This window comes from Urocitellus parryii, chromosome 11 (genome assembly GCF_045843805.1).
Source record: "Urocitellus parryii isolate mUroPar1 chromosome 11, mUroPar1.hap1, whole genome shotgun sequence".
Taxonomy (NCBI): Eukaryota; Metazoa; Chordata; class Mammalia; order Rodentia; family Sciuridae; genus Urocitellus; species Urocitellus parryii.
Window position 1 is genome coordinate 35,341,193 of NC_135541.1, and position 24,476 is coordinate 35,365,668.

General features: G+C 38.5%; 2 protein-coding genes across 2 annotated transcripts; both read right to left on the reverse strand.

Moving 5' to 3' along the window:
- Positions 1 to 1,006: 1,006 nt before the first annotated feature.
- Positions 1,007 to 24,443, reverse strand: Txndc12 (thioredoxin domain containing 12). The gene is made up of 7 exons (XM_026381716.1): positions 24,228 to 24,443; positions 12,739 to 12,799; positions 6,986 to 7,038; positions 5,929 to 6,002; positions 4,697 to 4,766; positions 3,547 to 3,630; positions 1,007 to 1,860 (listed from the first exon to the last, which is right to left on the reverse strand). The coding sequence occupies exons 1-7, from the start codon at positions 24,322 to 24,324 to the stop codon at positions 1,781 to 1,783; spliced, it is 519 nt and encodes a 172-aa protein (XP_026237501.1). The 5' UTR covers positions 24,325 to 24,443; the 3' UTR covers positions 1,007 to 1,780.
- On the reverse strand, positions 9,557 to 11,157 carry Kti12 (KTI12 chromatin associated homolog). Its single transcript, XM_026381706.2, has one exon. The coding sequence runs from the start codon at positions 11,128 to 11,130 to the stop codon at positions 10,075 to 10,077; it is 1,056 nt and encodes a 351-aa protein (XP_026237491.2). The 5' UTR covers positions 11,131 to 11,157; the 3' UTR covers positions 9,557 to 10,074.
- Positions 24,444 to 24,476: the final 33 nt, after the last annotated feature.

Below are 24,476 nucleotides of genomic sequence, written 5' to 3' on the forward strand. Positions count from 1 at the left end.
CTTGCATATGCTAGGCAATCGCTCTACCACTGAACTACATCCCTAGACTTGAATGAGTATTTTAAAGTCAAATGTATAAATTACATGATAAAATGCTCACGTTTACAGTTCAATGAATTTGCACAGTGTGTACACCTGTGTAGCCATGTCATCACCATAAAAACTTCCTCCTGTGCCTTTACAGTCAATCCATCTTCAGGCCCATTCCCCCAATGCCAGATGTGCACTCTCACACTATTGATAAGTTCTGCCTCTTTTATAACTTCATATAAATATATATTTTTTTTAAATTTATTTTTAGTTGTAGTTGGACACAATACTTTTATTTATTTTTATGTGGTGCTGAGAATCGAACCCAGGGCCTTACACATGCTATGTGAGTGCTCTACGTCTAAGCCCCAACCCCAGCCTCATAAATATACTTTTTTTGGGTACCAGATTGAACCCAAATGTGTATCCACTGAGTCATATCCCCAGTCCTTTGTTCTGAGACAGGATCTCCAGAAGTTGCTTAGGGCCTTGTTAAGTTGCCAAGGCTGGCTTTGAACTTGTGACTCTCCTGCCTCAGCCTCCCAAGCTGCTGACCTTTGTTTTTACTTGCCTTTCTTTCTTTTCTTTTTCTTTTTTGTAGCAAGACCCCATGTCAAAAAAACAAACCCCCAAAACAAAAAACAAGTGTAAGAGAAGAGCACTGGCTTCAGGACGTGGATGGTGAAAGAGCAGGAGTCCTTGGTTAGGACTCCTAGAGCAGGCCCTCAAGGTTAGTTTTCTTTTCTTTTTTTTTTAAAATTTACTTTTTAGAAGTAGTTGGACACAATACCTTTATTTATTTATTTATTTTTATGTGGTGCTAAGGATCGAACCCAGGGCCTCGCACGTGCTACACTAGCGCTCTACTGCTGAGCCACAATCCCAGCCCAAGGTTAGTTTTCTTCCTGAAGTGGTTTCCCTCCCTCCCGCCATTCTCCAATAATAACAAAAAGGCCATCACAGCACATTTCCTTTTAAAGTTTTATTAAAGTTTAATGAACAATTAATATTTTATCTTTTGGGGGGGATTAACCCCAGTACAAAAATATCATTGATGATTTGACAAAAATGGCTCCACCTAGGGCTTGAAGGTTTGAGTTTCTCCAACAGTAACAAGGGAAAGCATGCTTCCATCTGGGGCTCGGTCCAAGCACATAGTCATTCCTGCACACGCATGCACGCTAACAGCCTGAGCAGGAAAAGAGGAAGGAGGATGCAGGGATTCAGGAAGAAGCCCAAGATTATTCCCAGGAGAAAAAGATAAAAAAACAGGCTGGTCTCCTTGACAGTGGATAGAATTACTGATTTACATTTAGGATTTACTGTTTTCTTAAAAATTGCTATTCCGGCCATTTTAACATTGTAGAAAAGATGCTACTAGTCTCTTTCACCGCTAAGGTGAGTAAAGCAGGAGGAAATGGGAAAAGACTCAAATACTGAAGTGTAAGTGAGGTATTAACCTCCAAGTGGCTCAAGTTCTGTGTCAGGTTTCATTCTTTACATTCAAAGACAGATGGACATTTAGGTGACAGGGAGCAAAAGAAGCAAGTCTGCCACACTGCTGGATCCACAAACAATCAGACCAGCTTCTTTTAACAGATCTCTTCCACAGTGAGAGAGCTCCTTCCAGTGTAGGAAGAAAAAAGATTTCCTGGTCAGTTTAATTGTTCTGGGCAATTCTTCAATATTCCCTCCTCTGCTGCTTTCCTTCCAGAACACTATTTTTGATGAAGGAAGGGATATATCTGTGTTACAATTCATCTTCAAGATGTTTTTCTCTGAAGGCATCACCTGTCAGTCTTTCCTGAGCTTCCTTCATCCCCTGAACAACTGTGAAATAAAGAGGGGAAAAATATGAAGCACAACTTAATATCTGATATTTGACAACAATATAGATTCTTAAATGTTTTAGGAGAAATATTTAAGAACACAACTTGTGTACTTAACATCTAGTTTTGAATTTTAGTCCTAGCATATCATTCTTTGAATCTGTTTCCTTGTTTATAAAATGATATAATTCCACTTATTTCTACACATATTTTAAAAAGTGGATGATAGAAGTGCTTCATAAATTACAAAGTCCTACAAAAATGTTAGCAGTTACCCTGGCTTACCCTCTAAGATTAGAGTTGATTTCCTCTATGTTCACTTGATAATAAGGAGGAGAGAAGAGAACACCTTCCTACCAACCCCATTGTTTTTCGGATGACTGTTGCATTTATTTCATTCCCTGTAGAAATTACAGGTTACACTGATGATGGAGTATATGTATGCATATATGCATTCTGAGGGAATGGTCTCCACTGAAGCATGTAGTCATTTCTAGTATCAACTATACATGAAAGGAGCCAAGTTTTCAGGCAAAATAAAAGAGAAACCTAGAAGGAAGGCCTCAGGCAGACAGGAGATGAAATTTCTTATATATCTCAGGGCCTGTCTCCCATGGATTCGCACTTCAAGAAGGGCAACGATTTCAATATAGGCCTATGAGTGGTGGTTCTACAATAACACCCCTACACAACACAGGCTGGAAACTAGGTTGAGCCAGAGTCTGTAAATCTTGGAAAGCACACCCATTAGCTCCTAATATAGTGATATTTTCCTTTTGTCTTGCCTGTGTCTCTAGTTAAGACAGGTTTGAATGTTCCAGTTTCATGTCAGCTGAGCCACCAGGAACGCAGGGAAGAGTCTTGTGTTCACATTGGACTATGCCAGTGTGGAGAGGGGAGTGGTAACTTGGATAAAATTCTAAGAGAAGGCAAATCTCAAAGGACAAGAGTTCAGGACCTAAAGCTCAGCTGCCACTCTCTGTGTGGAAAATCTCCTTCTAACACCAATCTCTTAAGATCTTCATTTGGTTAAAGAATATGTTACTCTCCTTAACCAGGAAAAGGTGATGACAATATTTCCACATCTCTTCCCCTTTCCTATTCTGAGAATAAGAGTTTCAAGGACTCAAAAACAAAGTGATCCTCAACTTGTCAGTTTGATAATTGGGGACACGTGGCAACTTGGTAAACAATTCTTTTATAGATCAGGAAGACTAAGGGAGGAAAACAGTAACAAAATATGGCATGAAATCCAACCCTTCCCCTAAGATAACTATGTGCCAGAATTAGAGATCAAAAATGCCTAACTGAGATTATTTCAGCCTTCCTTTGCCTATCTATACTGATGCCACTCTGGAACATGCTTTTCCCATTCTTTTGCTGTGTCTCATTCTTCAGGACTCAATCCACTCACAATTTCCTCTAGCAAACCTTACAGACGCTCCGTGTTGGGCGATATCCCCCTCATACATCATTTCTATAGTTTGAAATGTCCTCCTGTTGTCTCTAGGGAAGGGACCATACTATCTTTCTCCTGTATCCTATAAAGGATCTGGCCAAAAGCTAGGCATGTAGGAGTTGCTTGGCTAACAGGTTAGATTAAGTTCCTATCACAGACCTTGCCCATTATGACTCATCCTAGTTAAATCTAGAGCAATCCTTCCCAATTTCTCAAGCAGAACAGTACCTTGCTCAGCATTGATGTAGAAATACTTGTAGCTGGGGTTTCCATTCTCATTGATGATTTCAGGATGCACCTTGCCACTAGGATCTATTGTAGAAAAAAGGGCACAGGGATTGCAATAATTTTAACATATAATACACTAGGCCCTCCAGGAAATAAAACCTCCCCATGTTTGCCTATCCTCCCCATGTTTCACCGCCCTATCCCTAACATTTCATGCTGTAACCACAATGAATTCCTTGCAATTCCCTGAACAATGCCCACCACCTTGTCCCATGCCTTGGCACATGCTGTTTCATCTTTCTAGCACGTTTTTTTTTTCTGCTTGGTAATGATGAGGCCAACATTTTTGTTGTATCCCCCATAGAATCCAGCCAAATATAAAGCCAAGATTAGGTGGTCACTAACTATCTCTTATAAAACTGTTTGTGGAAAGACATTTGCTTGGTTGTATTATTCTGTTGCCTCAGATGCACCATAGGGTCAGGAATGGGAATTGTGGCTTATCCTTGGCCCTGCAGTGTCACACATGGTGTCTGACATGGCTAATGCTCAAAATGACTGTTGAATGAATAAATGGAAGATCAAACTCCTCTCATTGCTCATAAAAGCAGTTATTGGAAAAAGTTTCCCCACAAACCTGCAGGTTTGGTTTTCAGAACTCTCTCTCTCTTTTTTTTGTACCGGGGATTGAACTCAGGGACCCTCAAACACTGAGCCACATCCCCAGCCCTATTTTGTATTTTATTAAGAGACAGGGTCTCACTGAGTTGCTTAAGGCTTCACTTTTGCTGAGGCTGGCTTTGAACTTGCGATCCTCCTGCCTCAGCTTCCCAAGCCTCTGGGATCATAGGTATGTGCCACTGCGCCTGGCCAGAACCCCCCCCCCCACTCTTTTTTTTTTAGTTGTAATTGGACACAATATCTTTATTTTTATGCAGTGCTGAGGACTGAACCCAGTGCCTCACATGTGAGAGGCGGGCACTCTACCACTGAGCCCCAGCCCCAGCCCTGGAACTCCTCTCTCTTAAAATTGGTTTTTATTTGTTCTTGGACATCCCAGTATAGTTTCACAACTATATATATACTTCGGTCTCTTGCATCATTTCTCTATCTACATCATGAATCCCCTAATTAAAAATTTTTGCCTTACCCAAGAAAAGAATTCGTGGAATATAACCCCCATCAGGGCTGAAATCTTCATCCTTGGGTTCTTCTTCATCCTATTAAGAGTAAATGTAAACCTTACAGCAGATCATGTCCTCCCTCTCCTCAAGGACCTTCAGATTCCTCTCTTGTTCAGGACTGCAAGGCCCTACATGATCTGCCCTTGGGACACTTCTCAAACTTCATGTTCTACCCTGTTAAGACTTCTTCAGCCCCATTAATCTGCTTTTTGTTGGTGTCATTCAGCAAACCAGATATGCTCCTAATTCAGGCTTTTGGACTTGCTCTTTCCCTATGTCTAAACACACTTCCTTTGTCATCAGACGCTCACTCCTATTTCTGCTTCCAATTTTTACTCAATGTTGCCTTTTCTTCCATTTACCTAGAATTGCAAGCCATCTTCTCCTTTATTTTGGCGGTAGCATTTACCACAGGCTGACATATTCTACTTGTTTATCTCCCCACACTACATTGTAACTGCCTTGAAGAGATACGTAAGCATCTGGGCTATCCATTAACTATATAAGCAACTCCTCTGCTGTCTCAACCTTAAGTGTTAATGTGTTCAGAAGATTCTTAATCCTATGGTTAAACATTATCTTTACAGAAACTTTTGGAAAGAAGTATCATCACAGAGTATCCAAGTAATTTCACACTTGGAGAGTATGATCTAAAAGGAAACACGGCTAGGTTATAGTACCTACTTTTTAAATTTACTAGATTCTACAATTTTGACCAAATCACATACCTTCTTCAGGTCTAAGATGTCCTTTTTGTAAAATGGGAAAAATACCAATGGCCTAAAAATTTCTTCCAAGTCTAAGATCTGATATTCTCTGACTCAGGATTCCTGAAGTCTATATGAAGTACATAAAAGACGTCTCATGAGGAAATAGGAAGACTGTACATAAAAGTCCAATTCTAAGCAGGTGCTCAAATGAGTAAACTTTGCAGGGTGTTGTAATCTTCATATGTGATTACATTTTTTAGTCTAAGTATAAAATTCAGTCATCTTATTCAAGCTCTCCTCTCTACTTCCTCCCCAAATTAGATGCTAACACATCTGATGTAAGCCTTAGTATGAGAAATCAAGATAAAAACAAACATAGGATAATCAACTCTATATTCAACATGACTTTATACTCTTACTGTTATTAAATCCAAAACAATAAAGTCTTAAAATCATAGCAAAAAAAGGAAAAATTCTTTAAGGCTTACCTCAAGATTTACCATAACAAAATTATGGGAAAGTTCAGAAATTTCTGTAGATTCTGCAAATTTGGGCTTTAAAGCTAGAAGGGGAAAAAAGATTTTGAGTACAAGAAACATCATACCCAAATCCCAATGAGCCTAAGCATCACTTATTCTCCTTGGTAGTTCATGAATTTGCTGATTCATATAAATTAAACCTTCTTTTTCTTCCCTCCAAAACCAGAACTACTGGAGCACCTAGATGCTGGTGCTGCTTCTGTCACTTATTTGCATGGCTGTGGCCTTGAGTGACTTACTTCATTTCTCTGAAGCTTTTATCTCACTTATAGAGTACGGATAATGATACACAAATAGCAGGAGGAAGCATCACTATTTGCTTTTATGGTTCAGTTCAACAACTATTAAAAGAGTAATAAGGTAACAACACTTTGCCACTAAATATGTGTGTGTACACACATTATACAATTATTTATGCTAATTTTACATTCCTTTCCTAACTAATATTTTAACTGTAGAATACCAAATTAAGAATAAAACCTGATTGGGAAAGGAGCAGGGTAGTATAGCAGAAAGAATTACATGCCACAAAATCACATAACCTTGGTTTGATTCTTATCTTCTCCAGACAACTTCCTTAACCATGTACAGCTTCCTCTAATATTTATTGCCACATGCCATTTTAGCATTTAATTCCATTTTCTACATAACTGTTGCTGCTGTTTTTCTTTTTTTGCAGTGCTGGGGTTGTACTCCACTACTGACCTACATCCCCAGTCCTTTTTATTTTTTGAGACAAGGTCTCACCAATTTGCTGAGATTGGCCTTGAAATCGCAATACTCCTGCTTTGGCCTCCTGAGTAGCTGGGATTCTGCAATACCACCCCTGGCTTATATAACTGTACTTTAATCACCTCAAGCTTCCTAAAGCCCCCTGCAGATATATAATTACAAATTTCATGAAGGAAATCTACATCATATATTCCTTTGGTGTTCCTTAAAGCAACCACAGTGCTGTGTAGAATCAGTGATAAGATCCGTTTTTAGATTGAGAGCATTTACTGACCTTTGCAAGCTCCACACCAAGACTTATGGATAATCACCATAATAGGCAATCCACTTAAAAACAAAACAAAGAAATTATAATCTAGTAATTGTACTTTCTCAAAGTATTCTAATAAAATAACCAATTTATGGAGATAAAGATGTTTCTGTAGTATGATTTCAATTGGTAAAATAATAAGACAATCTAAATATTCAATAGTAATAGATTTTGATAGCAAAACATTGATAAATTCTGATATTCCTGTAAATTCTGCAGATTTGGCCTATAAAGCTAGATAGAAAGACTGGAATGGAAGAAAACATCCAATTACATTATTTTAAAGGTTCCAGTAATTCTAAATTATTATCATGAAAAATAATCATTAAAAATGTAAATGAAAAATTTTGTTGGCACGTTAAAAACTGATATAAAATTTCTTTTTTAAAAAATATTTTTTAGTTATACATGGACCCAATATCTTTATTTTGTTTATTCATTTTTATGTGGTGCTGAGGATTGAACCTAGTGCCTCACATGTTCGAGGCAAGCGCTCTGCCACTGAGCCACAACCCGAGCCCTCTTCTTTTTAATATTTTATTTTTTTAGTTTTCGGTGGACACAACATCTTTATTTTTATGTGGTGCTGAGGAACAAACCCAGTGCCCCGGGCATACTAGGCTAGCGGTTACCGCTTGAGCCACACTCCCCAGCCCAAGATATAAAATTTCAATACGGTTTTAGTCAACTATAGAGCCCCAAAAGAAATGTATCAAAACATAATCTTGGGCTGGGGATGTGGCTCAAGAGGTAGCGTGCTCGCGTAGCATGCGTGCGGCCCGCATTCGATCCTTAGCGCCACATACAAACAAAGATGTTGTGTCCGCCAAAAACTAAAAAAAAAACAAACAAACAAACAAAAAAAAAAACCCCACATAATCTATAGATGAGACAGTGGATTTTTTTCTTACATTTGTGTATTTTTTCAATTTTCTTAAAATTAAATATTTTTTAAATCAGTGATGAAGAGTGTTTTTTTTTTTTTTAATTATAAGCAACAGAATCTACCTGAATCAGATTGGTTAAATGAAGCTCTTAAAAGTTTTCAGTTCAAATGTTAAATATGAGGGCCCTATATAGGCAGGCATTGGCTTACTTCATCATACAGCCTGTTATCACCATACCACCATAATACTATACAAGGTATAATAGCTATAACTGTATTTACCATATTGAACTCCATTGCACTAAGGAATTATTGATAACAAACACTTCTACAACATTTACTTATGCCAATAAATATTATCTAAATATACACAAATTAGCTCATTTAGTGATAAATGAGTTACTCAATTACCTCACCTTATGCTCATTATAAACCTTTAGAGACGTGTGCCTCTAGTACTTGTAAAGACTTAAAAAATCATATAAGAAGGGCAAGTTTAAGTGGGTAGTGGGATGTAGCTAACCATAATAGCCAAAACATGCTAAACGTTTACTAGATGACATTGTACAATGTGCTGTACGTTCATTACCTCATTTAAATCCTCAAAACAACTCAAGGGTAATACTTTCAATGGCCTCATAATATAAATGAGAAAACTGAGACTCCCAAGAGATCAAATAGAAGCCCATGTAACCCACATTTTAAAGCTCCATTCACTTTCAGAGCATGAACATTCTAGAATGTCTTGCTCCCCCTTTTCTCTCTGGCAAACTCCTTTGCAAAGCCTTTCCCAAACTGCCTAGTCTTTCTCTTCTCTGGGATCCTAAAGCATTTGTCATCATCATCTGACCACCAGTCTTTTTCATCCCATTATCACCTATCTGTATTTCTCACAAACTTCTCAAGGGCAAAGACAGACTGGTTAGTCTTTGAAAAATCACAGGTACTGGGGCTGGGATTGTGGCTCAGTGGTAGAGCGCTCATCTAGCATGCACGGGGACCTGGGTTCGATCCTCAGCACCACATAAAAATAAATAAATGAAATAAAGGTATTGTGTCCATCTACAACTAAAAAATAAATGTGATAATTTATTATCACAGTTATAGTACTTAAATTTGTTCTAAGAAACCTACAAAAGAATGAAAGAAAGGCTAATGTGATACATATCTTAAAATACAGAATAAAGCACAACAGTCATTAACGTGACATAATACAGTCACTTTAGGGTGGCCAAACAATCTAATCTTTTACTGAGCATTATAAAAATACAATTTCAGGACTGAGGTTGTGGCTCAGCGGTAGAGCACTCACGAAGCACAGGTGGGCCCTGGGTTCGATCCCCTATACCACATAAAAATAAAGATATTGTGTCCAACTACAACTAAAAAATATATAATTTCAGGGCTGGGGTCGTGGCTCAGTGGTGGAGCACTTGCCTAGCACATGCAGGGCCCTGGGTTCGATCTTCAGCACCACATATAAATAAATAAAATAAAGGTATTTTGTCAAACTATGGCTAAAAAATGAATATGTTTTTTGAAATAAGAGTTCAGCCAAAGATATAACAATAATGCGTGTTTATATACAATATTACACTAGATTACATGAAAAACATTTAGTTACATTAAATGAAAGAGACTCGAGCAGACTCACTACTTTTAAAATATTTTATTGGAGGAAATAACCTAGTGGTTATGTCTTTCGCTTTCACAAAATCAAAGATACTTAACGACCAAAAACAATGGGTTTATCAGTAAACTCAGTCCCAGGAAAAAGAAACTAGCAAAAATTGGTACTCAGAAAAGATTTGTGATATGAAAGACTGGCCAGCACAGAGTCTAGAACTATTCACAACTGTTTTAAAACATTCTTATCCATCCAGTCTCTTCACCCACTATTCAAATGGGAAGAGTCAATGGTATGTGATATACCAATCCAATCTAAGCAATCCCTGACCACTTGAGCTGTCTTCTCCGGAGAAATTTGCCAGGATTCTCTCTAGTCTCAAACTTATGCTGTAAACTCAGGGCCTGGCACAGGGGCAGTCAGGAAAGCTGGAACAAATCAGTAAGTTCAGCAGCTCCACTAATATAACACGCTTTGCAGACCTTCAGACTATTCTTCCTAGAGAACAGTGGAAGCCACGGATTCCCCCTACCGCTCTGATTAGTGCAAGCTCTGACCCAGATACTGAATAAACATATTGGCCAGTTGATGCAGGTTCTCATTGTTGGGATGCATTTTAGTATAGGAAATAAACTGGCGACGAAGGCGACTCAGTTCTGCCATGGTCAGGGGCCGAGTGAATTTTAGGTGCTCGGTGGTGCCTGGAAGTGTTAGCAAGTCCCCAGGCACAGCGCACTTCTGCGCTTCCATCAGTCTGGCCAACACCTGGCTTGTGACCTGATCCAACTGGTGTAGAAAGCTGCCCGAGGCAAGGGGCTGGGATTGTGTAGACTGATGTGGTGGGGGAGCCCGGTTCTCAAACAGGGCAGCCCGGATCTCCGCCAAAGGTAATGCCTCTTCTAAGCCCACCACAGTAAACAAAGGCCGATCCCAACGGTTCCGAGAGTCAGGAGTCTCAAAGCGCAGTGTTAGAGCCTGCATTAATTCAGGAGGGTAAAAGGCACTGGTCACATGCTTCACAGATTTCTCAGGCTCCGCAATCACTACAGCTGAAGAATCTGATGCTTCGGCTTCTTCCGGCTCCAATTCCCTAGGTCCGTGGGCCCCGGTTCTCCCATTTACTATAGAGGCCGGTTCGGTGATAGTACTGATGTCTGCAGGCTCAGATTTCCCGCCCTCCTCAGCGCGCGGCCGCCAACTCACATTAACTTTCGGGCCCGGGTTCTCTTCCGCGCCAGTCACCTCAGGTCCTCGGCTTGCACCTCCTGGCCTCACGCAATAAACCAGGCAAAGCGGCGTGCGCGCTGCCCGCGCTAAGCAGTAGAGCTCGTAGCGGAAGCCTTTGATGTAGTTGAGCGAGTCCAGGATGACCACATCGTGGCGACTCAGGCGCCGTTCCACGGCGGCTCGCAGGGCCCCACGCAAAGCCTTCTCACGGGCAGAATCGCCATACACGGTCGCGTCCTCCGCGCCTAGCACCGAAGCGTCATCCACCACGTATACCGTGTGGCCCTCAGCCGCCAATGCCCAGCGAAGCTCTTCTGCACGGCGGCTCTTGCCGCTGCACGGCAGCCCGCAAAACACCACAAGCGGCATGCTACCAGGGAGCGGCCATCTGCAAACTCGCCGCGCCAACTTCCGGGTTGTCTACGTCACCAGTTTTAACCGGAAGTATACACGGGTTTGCACTTCCTGTTTTATGGACTGGCAAGACTTGTTTCTTTAGAAACAGGGGCTCTAAATCAACTAGGTCCAGGTCCAGCTTACTCAGAAAGGAGATGCAGAGACTAGAATGACATCAGGTATTCATGCTAAAAGTTAAAGACTTCTGGAGAATGTGATCTCCCTGGGTCGAAGACTGAGCCCGCCTATTTATTTATTAGTTGTAGATGGACAAATACCCTATTTTGTTTATTTTTATGTGGTGCTGAGGATAGAACCCAGGGCCCTGCACGTGCTAGGCAAGCGCTCTATGACTGAGCCACAACCTCAGCCCCCATTTATTTATTAATGAGCATTAAATACTGCAAAACTGCTAACACTTATATTTAGCATACATAAGGCAATTGATAAATACTTGTTTTGCTCATGTGTGCACTCACACCTACTGGCACTCAGTAAATGTTTATTCTATAATCATTTTAATTATACAACATCTTCAAGGCTGGGGATTTAGAGGTGAACATAAAAGAGTGCCCCTGCAGGAGATCAAGTGTCTGAATAGGAAGAATCAAGCACCTATATTCAGAGTAATAAACGCTATAATGGGTGGGTATAGGTTGGGTTATAAAAGAACAAAAGAGAACATCTGCCCAGAGAAATCATTAAAGACTTTAGGAACTTGAAATTTTTCTCCTGAGCAGAGATGACAGATACAATACAGGATGTCCAGTTAAACTTGAATTTCAGAAATAAACAACTCAAAAAACTTTTTACAGTTGTATAAGTATGTCCCAAAATTGCATGGACCTATTTAATATTATTTATTGTTTGTCTAAAATTCAAACTTAATTGTGTATCCTTTGTTTTTATTTGCTAAATCTGGCAACTCTGCTGCAGAAGATTTGACACTCAGAGCCTGGAATCTGTAGATTTGTTCTAGGAGCAGGAAACACTATAGTTTAGTAGATCTAGAAATGTGAGTTTGTATATCTGAAATTATGAGTGTGTATAATATACGAACACATACTGGAGTGGAATAGATCTTTGTATGGCTCTAGTACACTGTAGAAGAGAAAATGCAAGTCTTGGCTTTCCCACTTATTAGTGCACATAAACTAAACCCACGTGGACTATGAGACTACTTGAGTCTAGTAGGCAGTATGGCATTTTGGTTGAGAGTACAGGCCCTGAAGGAAGTGCCTGGGTCAGAATCAAGGCTCTGCTACTTACTAGCTGTATGATCTTGGGTAAATAAAAAATTACTTAATTGCTCTATGCCTCAGTTTTCTTATCTCTAAAAAGAAGGTAACAAAAAGTACCCCCTCATAGAGTTGTTGTGAGGATCAAGTGAATTAATTAATATAATTTAATATCTGTATATACTAAGCACTTAGTAAGGATTAGCTAGTAGTATTGTTGTTATTATGAGGCAATTATGCAGTTCTTGCTCTGCCTTGGCATAGCCTTTCATCTGAACTTAATGCTATGTTGAAGATTAGAAAGAGTCTTACCACCATAAATAATCTAAAGCATATTTTGTACCTGGCTGCTGCTTCTCTCTTCCCATCTTCTAGTGTTCTCCAGTGAATATGATCCCCAAAACCTGGAACAAAAAAGGCTTATAAACATTCACACAATGAATAAAGGACACACAGACCCAAAAAAGTAGTGTGGCATGTTCATGAGATACCCACAAAAAGGCTTTCCTCTATTAATAGCCTGTGTGGAAGACCCAGCTTCCCTGATAGAAATGAGAGACCATGGATAGTCCCCTAACCCAAGCCTCAGTTTTCATATCTATAAGATGGAAATAACACCACCCAATCAATAGCTTTTAAGGAAATTAAATAATGAAATGAAATGCTTTGTAAACTATCACAGAGTATGCCAGTAATACTGTAAGAATGAATGAACATGGCGTGCACGCCTGCAATCCCAGCAGCTTAGGAGGCTGAGGCAGGAGGAGGACTGCGAGTTCAAAGCCAGCCTCAGCAATGGTGAGGTGCTAAGCAACTCAGTGAGACCCTGGCTCTAAATAAAATACAAAATAGGGCTGGGGATGTGGCTCAGTGGTTAAGTGTCCCCGAGTTCAATCCCCAGTACCAAAAAAAAAAAAAAAAGCAAAACTAGAAAAAGAATGAATGAATGAGAATTTTCCATACAGTAAACATAAAGTAGGTCATAACAAATCATAACTAATTGAAGGTGACATAGCAATACAACTTAGAGTCAGAAGGACATGGGACTCCACTTCCCATTAAGTGTGTGAATTTTTATGAGTGAAGTAAGCTTTCCAAGCCTCAATTTCCATATCTGAAAAATCAAGACAATAATACATACTTCAGAATGTTGGAGGTAAGGACTAAAGAAGGTAATGAATTTTAAGTGATTGTTGTTAGTATTCCCACAATTTAGCAAGAGTGATCTTTTTCAATCACATCACTGACGGATAAGAAGACTTTCATAGGCTTTCCAGGGCTCTTAAGATAAAGGACCAAGGCTGAAAGCAGAAGATTTGAGAATATGGCATCTGCCCACCTCTCCAGTCATTTTCCATACTTTTCCTAAAACCCCATACACAGAAATACTTTTACTTCTTTAAATGCAGCATGTGGGCTGGGGATGTGACTCATAGGCAGAGCAATTGCCTAGCATTCTCAAGGCCCTGGGTTGACTCCCCAGCATCACAGAACCAACCAAACAAACAAACAAACATAAATAAATGAATAAATAATAACTAAATGCAGCAGGCACTCTCTTCCCTTCAGTATTTCATAATCACTTTACCTCTGCCTTTTCTCCCAGCCTGTCCTCCAGTCTTCAGGTGTAATAAGAGGACAATTCTTACAAATCTCCCCTAACTCCCAAACCAGCCTCTTCTCCTCCCATTGCAGCACTTCCCAGACTGAATTGTAAATATTTATGTATCCATCTCCCTCACTCCAAGGGGAGCTCCCTGAGTGCCTATATCTGTTTCATTCCCATTTCCCTAATATTTAACAGTACACATGAATATAGCAAGTGCTCTATAAAATACACATGAATATACAAGTGCTCTATAAAATAGTTATTGAATAAACAAATCTTATCTAGGCCAAATCACATAAAAGACTTAATTTTTATATCCAGAAAATGTTAGTGATCATAAAATGTTGTTATTTAGTAATCAGTTTATCTGTGACCAGCATACTACATGTGCTAACTCATTTAAATTTGGCCTTAACAATAACCCACTTTACTTCCCTACATTTCAGTTTTCTCATCATTAAAATAGGCATAAGTGGGCTTGAGAATGAACGTAGCTCAGTGTTAGAGCACTTTCCTAGCCTGTGTGAGGTCCTGGGTTTAATCTTCAGCACTGGGGTAGGGGTTTGGGAAGAAGCATAATAGTTCTGTCTTATCAGATTACTACCAAATATTAAATAAGAAATATAAAATCTCAACAGAGTATTGAACATATTGTACAATCAGTAGGTAGTAGTTTTTGCTATTCTTTACATAAAGTTGAGACTTCTTTTTTTTAATACATTCAAAATACATTTATTTATTTATGTGGTGCTAAGAATCGAACCCAGTGCCTCACACATGCTAGGCAAGTGCTTTACCACCAGGCCACAATCCCAGCCCTAAAATTGAGACTTCTAAGGCTCGGAAGTTATCATCAGCTGTTATTAGATCACATTGCTACTAAATGGCCAATCTGAGATTTAACCTTCAGTCTTCTCTGCCTTTTCAGCTGCTAAATCTGTCTTCCAGATCATTCTTTCCCAGAAATAAATTCAAATCTAATTTTCATCTGTGCTACCTCAAGGGAATAAAAATTCATCCAGATTAGCACATGGAGGCAGTATCCAAATTTACCATCATCACTTTTCATTCCCAACAGCATGGGCTGCTGGCCAAGAGAAAATATCACTTGCCTAGGGCCCAAAGTTTGATCCTGAAGAGCAAATGGCTGAGTGAAATTGGGAGGATGCCCAGGAGAACTGGAAGGTGTCTAATGTGATCACCATCATTCTACCTACAATACCTAAACTAAGATGACTGAATCCTGCTTCAGCATAGTGCCTAACCAACCAACCTGAAAGAATATCCTGCTACAAAAAAGTTTAATCATACATAAACAGACTTTCAGAATGGACTCACTGTAATAATGGAAATCCCACCACAAACATAAACTAAGCTAAAAATCAGATGAGAAACAGTGAACAACCAGTAAATGGTAAGGCTGCACTGAAAGTAAATATTCATTATAACATGGCAAATGGAGAATCTGAGACTCCCATATTAACCCAATCCTCAAAAAATATGGCTAGAGTGATTCCCATCATTAGTACTCTCTGGTAGATGAATCAAATGCTGAACCTTTCTGGAGGGAAGCATTCCCTACTTTATCCTCTAGGACAGTCAACATTTTATTAAAAAAAAACAATAGCCATTATGGGCTCACAATCATAGATCAATAAAGATATAAGAAAACAAGTCAACACAAGTAAGAGTAGAAGCAAGAGTGAGACTTCGAAGACTTCAGCTATCAGGATTATCAGCCACAAAATACAAAAATAGGAATATATGAAATGTTAGAGAAATACATGGAATCACAGAAACAGGCATGCACAAACACACATACACACACATAAATAGACAAATTTGTGATGGTACCAAATAGAATCTGTAGAAATAACCCAAAGGCTACATACTATATAATTCCAATTACATAACATTCTGTAAGAGTCAAAACTATGAAGATAACAAAAAGATCAGGGTTGTCAGGGTTCATTCTCTCATGGGGGAGAGGAAAAAAAATAAGTGGAGCATAGGATATTTTTTAATGATTTTAAACTATTCTATGTGATACTGTAATGTCAGATACATGTTATTATGGCCTGAATTATGCACCCCGAAAATAATTCATATTCTAACCTCCAGTATTTTAGAACGACTGTTTTTGAAGAAACAGTTTTAAAAGAGGCGATTAAGTTAAAATGAGATCATTAGGATGGACTCCAGCTCTAATTCTTATAAGAAGAGATTAGGACACAGATGTAAACTGGAGGAAGATCATGTGAAAACACAGAGAAGAAAGTCATCTGCAAAAAGAAATCAACCCTACTGACACCTTGACCTTGGACTTGTACTCTTCAGAACCCTTAAGAAAATAAAGTTCTATTGTTTAAGCCACCTAGTTTGTACAAAACAGCCAGGCATGGTGGTGCACATCCTAATCCCAGAGACTCAGGAGGCTGACACAAAAGTATTGCAAGTTCAAGGCCAGCCTCTGTAATTTAGAGAGACCCTGTCTCAAAAAAAAATAGAAAAGAGGTATAGATGTAGCTCAGTGGTATAGCACTCTAGGTTCAATCCCTAGTACTGCAACAAAACAAAATCCACAGAACATAAAATAGCAAGAGTGGACCCTAATGTAAACTGGGGATTTTAGTTAATAATAATCTATATTGGATTATCAGCTGTAAAAAATGTACCATATTAACACAAAATGTTAACAAGGAAAGATGGGGAGAAAGAAGAGAAAGGGCACATGTGGGTATTTTCTGCTCAGTTTTCTGCAGAGATAAAATTGCTTGAAATATAAAGTCTACCAATTTTTCAAAAATATAATGGATAGAGTAAAACGCAAATTAGAGACAGGTGGAAAAATATATTAGAAGTTATCCAGGATGCAGACCAGAGCCATGAAGACAGACAATGTTAAGAGAGGCCAAGAATACAGAGATTGATTTAAGTCTAGCATACACAATTATTTAAGGTGGTGAAACTGTAGAATGACAAAACCATTGAGTAAGAAGATATTAAAGGGGCTGGGGATGTGGCTCAAGCGGTAGCGCGCTCGCCTGGAATGCGTGCGGCCCGGGTTCGATCCTCAGCACCACATACCAACAAAGATGTTGTGTCCGCCCAGAACTAAAAAATAAATAAATAAATAAATATTAAAAATTCTCTCTCTCTCTCTCTCTCTCTCTCTCTCCTCTCTCACTAAAAAAAAAAAAAAAAAAAAAAAAAAAAAAGATATTAAAAACAAAGAGAGCCAGGCTTTGTGGTGCATGCCTGCAATCCCAGCAGCTCGATAGGCTGAGGCAGAAGGATCACATATTCGAGGCCAGCCTCAGCAATTTAGTGAGACCCTGTCTCAAAAAATAAAAGCACCACTGGTTTAAATCTCTAGTACCTAAATAAACAACAGAAAAATGACATATTTCCTACAAAAGATCAATAATTATGCTATTATATTGATAGGAACAATAGAAATCAAAAGAGAGCAGAGTATCATCTTGAAATGCTAAAAGAAAATAACTAAACCTAGAATTATATACTCTAAAAAAACTATTTTTCAAGCACAAGGACAAAACAGACATGTTTAGATAAACTGAGAGGGTTTTTTTTCCTCCACCATCAGGTATTCACCACTCATTATTATTTCAATAAATAAGTATTTATTCAACAGGATCATATAATAGTCAAGAGCATGGACTCTGGACCCTGACTCCCGGGGTTTGGATCTTGGCTTTGCTGCTTACTAGTCATATGACTTTGGGTATGTTAGGTAATTTTCCCATACTATACAATGTTTCCTCAGCTATGATAGCTTAGAATAGTAATATTAATTACTACAAGTATTTGCTATTGATATAACATACCAGGCACTAAGTTCCTTAAAAATATTAATCCTCCCAACCCTATGAGGTAGACAGTCTCATCGATCCCATTTTACAGATGAGAAAACTGAGGCATATGGCCTGGGGTTGTGGCTCAGTGGTAGAGTGCTTGCCTGGCATGCACGAGGCACTGGGTTCGATCCTCTAGCACCACATAAATGTAAAATAAAGATATTGTATCCACCTAAAACTAAATATATATATATATAAATATATATATTAAAAAAAAGAAAGCTGAGACACAAAGTTTAAATAACTTTCCCAAGGTCACCTAACTTGTGAATGTCAGAGCTGAGATCTGAACCTAGGCAGAAGGGTTTAGACTCTTTGTTTTTAAGCATTACACAATACTATCTGTTAAAAAAGAAGATAAGGTCAATGGGACAAAGAGAGGGTAGACAATGGAGGGCCTTACAGGTCATTATAAAGACTGACTTTTTTAAAAAAATGGTTTCTTTAGTTGTAGAAGGACACAATACCTTTATTTATTTTTTTAATGTGGTGCTGAGGATCGATCCCAGTGCCCCACACATGCAAGACGTGTGCTGAGCCACAACCCCAGCCCCATAAAAAAAAATGACTTTTAAACTGATGATAGTGCACACCTACAATCCCAGCTACTTAGGAGGCTAAGATGAAACTTGCAAATTCAAGGCTAGCTTGGGCAATCTAGGAAGACCCTGTCTCAAAATAAAATAAAAAGGGCTAGGGATATAGTTTAGTAGTTGACCACTTGCCTAACATGTGCAAAGCCCTGGATTCAATTCCTAATTCAGGAAGGATGGAAGGACAGAAAGCAGAAAGGCAGATAGTCAGGCTTTTCCTGAGCTACTGGAGGATTCTGAGCAGTTATAACATGATGTAATTTGTGTATTATGGATTTTTGAGCTTCTGTGCTAAAAACAGATAGCAAAAGAGTATTTATTATAGGGTGAATTGTATCCCCTTCCCCTAAAAAAAGGTACAGTCCTAACATGTGACCTTATTTGGAGACAGGATTATTATAGTGGTAATCAAATTTAAATGAGGTTATTTGGGAAGACCTGAACCCAGTATGATTAGTATCTTTATAAAAGGGTGAAATTTGGACAGATATGCACACAGAGAGAATTATGGTCATCTCCAAGCCAAAGAGAGAAGCCTGGAAAAGATCCTTCCCTCCCAGTCCTCAAAAGGAGCAATCCTGCTAGGAGGAATATAATATTGGATTCTGGATATATTTTGAAGACAAAGTCAACAAGATTTGCCATGAATATAGGGTGCAAAAGCAAAGACAGATGTTAAAAGCTGATATAAATGATACAATAAAGAAAAAATATTAATGACACAGGACTCCCTGGTAAAATGCCATTAAGTAGATGAAGCGAAATCTAGTACTAAAGTAAAGGGATTAGCCCTTGCTAGAAATACGGATGATTTATCAAGTAACAGGAAAAGAAGAACTGGTGGGTAAATGCAATGGTGAGAATTTTTGGAAGCCTCCTATGATCCCCCTTTATGTTCTATTAAATGGTCACTAACTGAAAATAAACATTGTGGAAAAGTATTGGAGATATGCAAACAGGAGAAAGAATGAAATAGTCTCCTACCAGAGAAAACTACAAGGATAGCTAAAGGATACATTTTAGATAGGAAATATCAGGAAAAAAACCCATATACAAGAATAGTGAACAAGTACATGGGTAAACATGTAGTTAAATCTAAATATTCATAAAAATTTGTAAAGCCCAATTCATAGTTTTAGAAAACTGAACTAAATTACTGAACAACTGCTTATAAGTAAAGAGGGGCTGACTGAAGTTTAATATTCTAAGGCACCTTACCATTGGGGGGATTAAGATAATGTTAGATTTTGGTAAATGTGCAAGTAAAATTCAAGAGTATTTAGTAAAAGAACTAGAGTACCAAATTTCAAACTAATAAAAGAGATAAAATAAGAACATGCAAATATTCAACCTCCAAAAAAAGGGGGAAAATGGAAAAAGCATAGGAAAAACAGTAGTAGAGATGGAAACTGGATAAAAGAGCAGCTGTCAATAATAACGACAAATATAAGTGGACTAAACTCATCAATTAAAGTTAAAAGATGAAACTGTCAGATTTAGCTTTAAAAAAAAATCCGAACTATCTTTATGATGTTTATAAACGTATACCTAAAACAGGATTTGCAAAAGTCAATGGTGGTGTAATTCAGAAACAGATAACAGGCAAATGCCAACCAAAAGAAAATCAAGGAAGTTAGATTAACATCAGATTACATTGTTTCTCCACAAACCTGGGCTACCCAGAAGCTAGGTGATAATGCTTACAGTTGGGGAGATTGTTGTTAATAGAGACACCAAAGCACCACTGTTCAATGATTGGAATGCTCTGTACCTGTGCTAATCAATATGGTAGCCACTAGCCACATGTGGCAACTAAGTACATGAAATGTGGCTAAGTTAATTAAGGACCTCAGTTTTTAATTTTATTTAAATTTAATAAGTTAATTTAAGTTTACTTAAATTTAATAAGTTAAATTTAATACATTGAAAATGTCACAATCCTAGAGACCAATTACTCCAACCCTCTCATTTTACTGAGTTCTAGAAAAATACAGAAGCCATCTGAAATTTTGGTCTTCTAATTTCTAATTAGCATGCTTTTCCAGTATCCCAAAACTTCCCAAGCTGATCTACTGCAATACCCCTAAGAAGTATACCCCTAAGAGGTATAATACAAACACTCTACTATCATCACTTATTTTTTTTAAAGAGAGAATATATATATATATATATATATATATATACTTATTTTTTTTAAAGAGAGAATATATATATATATATATATATATATATTTTTTTTTAAGTTTTTGGCGGACACAACATCTTTGTTTGTATGTGGTGGGTGCTGAGGATCTAACCCGGGCTGCATGCATGAGAGGCGATACCACTTGAGCCACATCCCCAGCCCTATCATCACTTATTGAATGCTTAGTTTAGGTGATAATTATAATGATACTAATAGTATAATGATAATAACAATATTAATAATGACTAATACCTACATGGCATTAATTATGTATCTGATACTTTTTTTAATAGCTTTTACATGTATTAACTTATTTAATTCTCACAATAACCTTGAGGTACAAACTCTATCTCTTTTTTACAAATAAGGAAACTTAAGTTAGATAGCTTGACCTTACACTGCCTGTAAGTGACAGAGCTGGAACTAGAATATAGGTTGACTTCAGAGTCTGTAGTTATAAATATTCACTGCACTTTACTGCTTCTGTAGCAAAAGTTAAATGAAGAAATGAATGAAGGAATGAATCTTCACCAAAGCACAATGAGAATACTGACTTCAATTATGTAAAACTTGAGTTCTTTGGTTTCTCCTTCAAAAAGGATTTATACAGATGCACTATTTACCTTATTACTAAAATCATCCACTCCCCAGAACCACCCACACTCACTCCTATGCCAGCATGGAACACCTGAAGATAGTCCAGTTTCCTAAGTGTCAGCTGCATAGCCACTTAATTTATGCCAGTTTTCTGTAAAGTAAGCTAAAGTCTCCCATGCCAGCAGTTTCTTCTCCTAAAACAGTTAAAAAGGAAAAGTAACCATTTCTAAATATAGCATTTACATCAGCATTTCCAAGCTTTTCATTCTAAAAAGTGTTTTAATGAGTGTAAGCTAAAGACATAAGAAAAGTATTATCCACCCTCTCCCAGCAGATAAAACCTGATTAACAAAAGGTCAGACAGACCAGAGTTAGAATCCTACCTCAGCCATTTATTCTCACAAATGCAAAATATGGCTAACGAAAATATTAATCCCACAGGGTTGCTGTGAAAGTGAACAGGATACCGAGTGGAAGGTAAATACTTTGTAAGTATTAGTGCCAAATGTTTATCCTAGAGACTTGACAAAATCATCTATTTGTTTTACGCCAGAGAGCAAACTGCCTCTACTGACAGCTTTCCAGTTTCTCCCTCTGCAAGGAGAGGATTAAAATCCAGGCCTCCCAATGCCTATGTAGTGCTTACTCCACACCACTGTGCTTTCTTAAAACAGTGGGGACACTCATTCTCTCCTCTCTGCAAATCACAAGGCCATCTTCTGAAAAGAGTCAGAGATACTGAAATATCTAACAGAGATAAGAAATCTCACTCATCAAAATTTTCAGGAACTACTGCTTCAGGTAGCATTTGGGTGGGGGGGGTGAGTGGGGTATAATCTATGTCCCAAGAATCCATGTATAATAAATACATACAACAAAAAACTGAAGTATTATTAATTCCTTTAAGGAATAATTAAACATTCTTCCATGGGAGGAAATAATGCCAGTTAACATTTAAGTGTGTGACACAATATTAAATTTCTTGTTTTTTTTTTTTTTTCATTGAATCCTCAAAACCCAACCCTCCTACCTTGAGTTGTCGTTCTATGTACTGCTGTAGTTACCTGGTATTTTCCTTCTCAAAGTCCATATATGTTGTCATATAACTGCCTAACTGCCTACTTACTTGTTTTTAAAAATACAGGGGACATAACAATCATGTTTACCATTCATTTTTCTTGCAACAAATATTCTTGAGCATGAACAAGGCAGAAATGGTCCTGGCTCACTGTAGCAGATAATATTTACCAAAGATAATTACAATAAAACCTTCCATCTCACATGTTCCTCTTACAAATGTGACTTCAGTGTGCCTCCTATTTCATGTATAGATGTTAATGTTCCTTCCACTTGAACCTGCTCCCACAGAGTATAGTAGAAGTGATGCCATATGACCTGTATGGTTAGATAATAAAAATGCTATGCATTTCCACCTTATTCTCTTGGGTCACTCATTATTGGGATCCAGCTACCATAATGGGGAAGAAGCCTACACTAGCCCATGCAGAAAGACCACAGAGAGAAATAACCAGTCTGCTGAGGCCCCTGACATCATGGAAGAGAGAAACATTCCCCAACTGTGACTCATTCAAATTCCTGACCCACAGACAAGGCAACTGGTTTTGTGTCAGAACACATTAAAATTCGGAGCTAAACTCACATCCTAACACCATAGTCTTCTGTCTTCCTCGGTACTTAATATTTTATTCTAAATAAACAGTAACTTATTTTACAATGGGATTAAGAACATTCTGCAAATATTACTAGTGTATTTTAAACATTCTGGCCTAATGGAATTCACTGTGCAGGCTTCACCACTGAGATGGAAACCTCAGAAAACCCTTCCCTGATCTTCCTGACTCAGTTAATTCCTCCCTCATCCTCCCAAACCTTTCTACTATTTCATACTCTAACACAGTTTCATTTGCCCAGCTGAAGTTGTCTTATTAATTTATCAATGAGTTTACACTACTTTCTCTTTCTCTGGCTTGAATATAAGCTCCATGACAGCAGGAATCTTATCTGTCTGGTTCATTGATAGTGCCTGGGACAATGCCAGAAATATAGTAGATGATCAAAAATTACATACTGAAGGAAGAAATGGATGCATTCAGTCCACTGAAAGTCCGGAGGATAAGAGAAAACAATAAAAAATATTCCAGCAGAATCATTCCATATAGTCAGGTCAGTTAAAAAAAAATGGAAGAGGGGGTGAGATCCAAGTATAACTAACCCACTTAGAAAAGCATAAACCCTGAGTTCAGTGGTTCCAACTTTCAACCAAGAAAGAGCTGATGAGGAGAAAGGTGTTCAAATTGTGAATGAAGATGTAGGTAATGGGATGGAGTTGGGATACTGACCTCCATTCATAACTACTGATCATTCCCTCCTCAGAAAAATAAAAAATAAAAATCAGTTTCTCTAGACACACTGGCTGAACCACACCAAAGACAACTGTTGGTGGCCCTCTAACAGCAGAACTTCTATACTTCATCTGGCCCCTTTTTTTTTCTTTGCATCTCCCAGGGCAAGGAGGCAGTAGCCTAGCTCTTCAAGAAAGAGTGAGGAATCTTCAGATCCAAGGCTGGAATCTCGACACAGTAGGTTCCCGAGGACGCTATTTCTTTAGGAAGGGAATGTGACCATTCCTGAGGATCTACCAAGTGCCCAGCACTATGCTGGGCTCTTAAACATGCTTTTTCTAATTTACAGACTATTTCTTCCCCCAACACAAAAATTAATAGAGACCTTAAGTATAATTTCCCCATCTTACCTTTCCCGAACTCACTACTCCCTACCCCAAGAAATAGTCAAAACTCTAGGTGCGTTTGCGGAAGAAAAAAGAAAGAAAGAAAGAAATCTGGCGTAGCCTAAGAAAGAAAACCCGAGGGGAACAGTGTTAGACAAGGGAAGGGTCCTATTCGGCAGAGGCCCCGATCAGTAAAGATTAAGATAAGAATGCTGTCTGACCCTTTCCAAGCCCAATGTGTCCGTCAGAAGAGGTGATCAGGAGCAGGAAACTGAAGCCCAGCAAACAGGTGGCCCCGAGACGAGGCCACATCTCCATGGTGCTAGGTGCGCGGGACCACCGGGCTGACCCGACACAGGGCTCGAGTCACCGCAAGAGATCCGTTTCTTTTCCTTAGAGCTGGTCAGCCCAGACCCTCTCTTTCTCAGATTTTTTTTTTTTTTTCCAAACTCTGAAGGAAGTGATGTTAG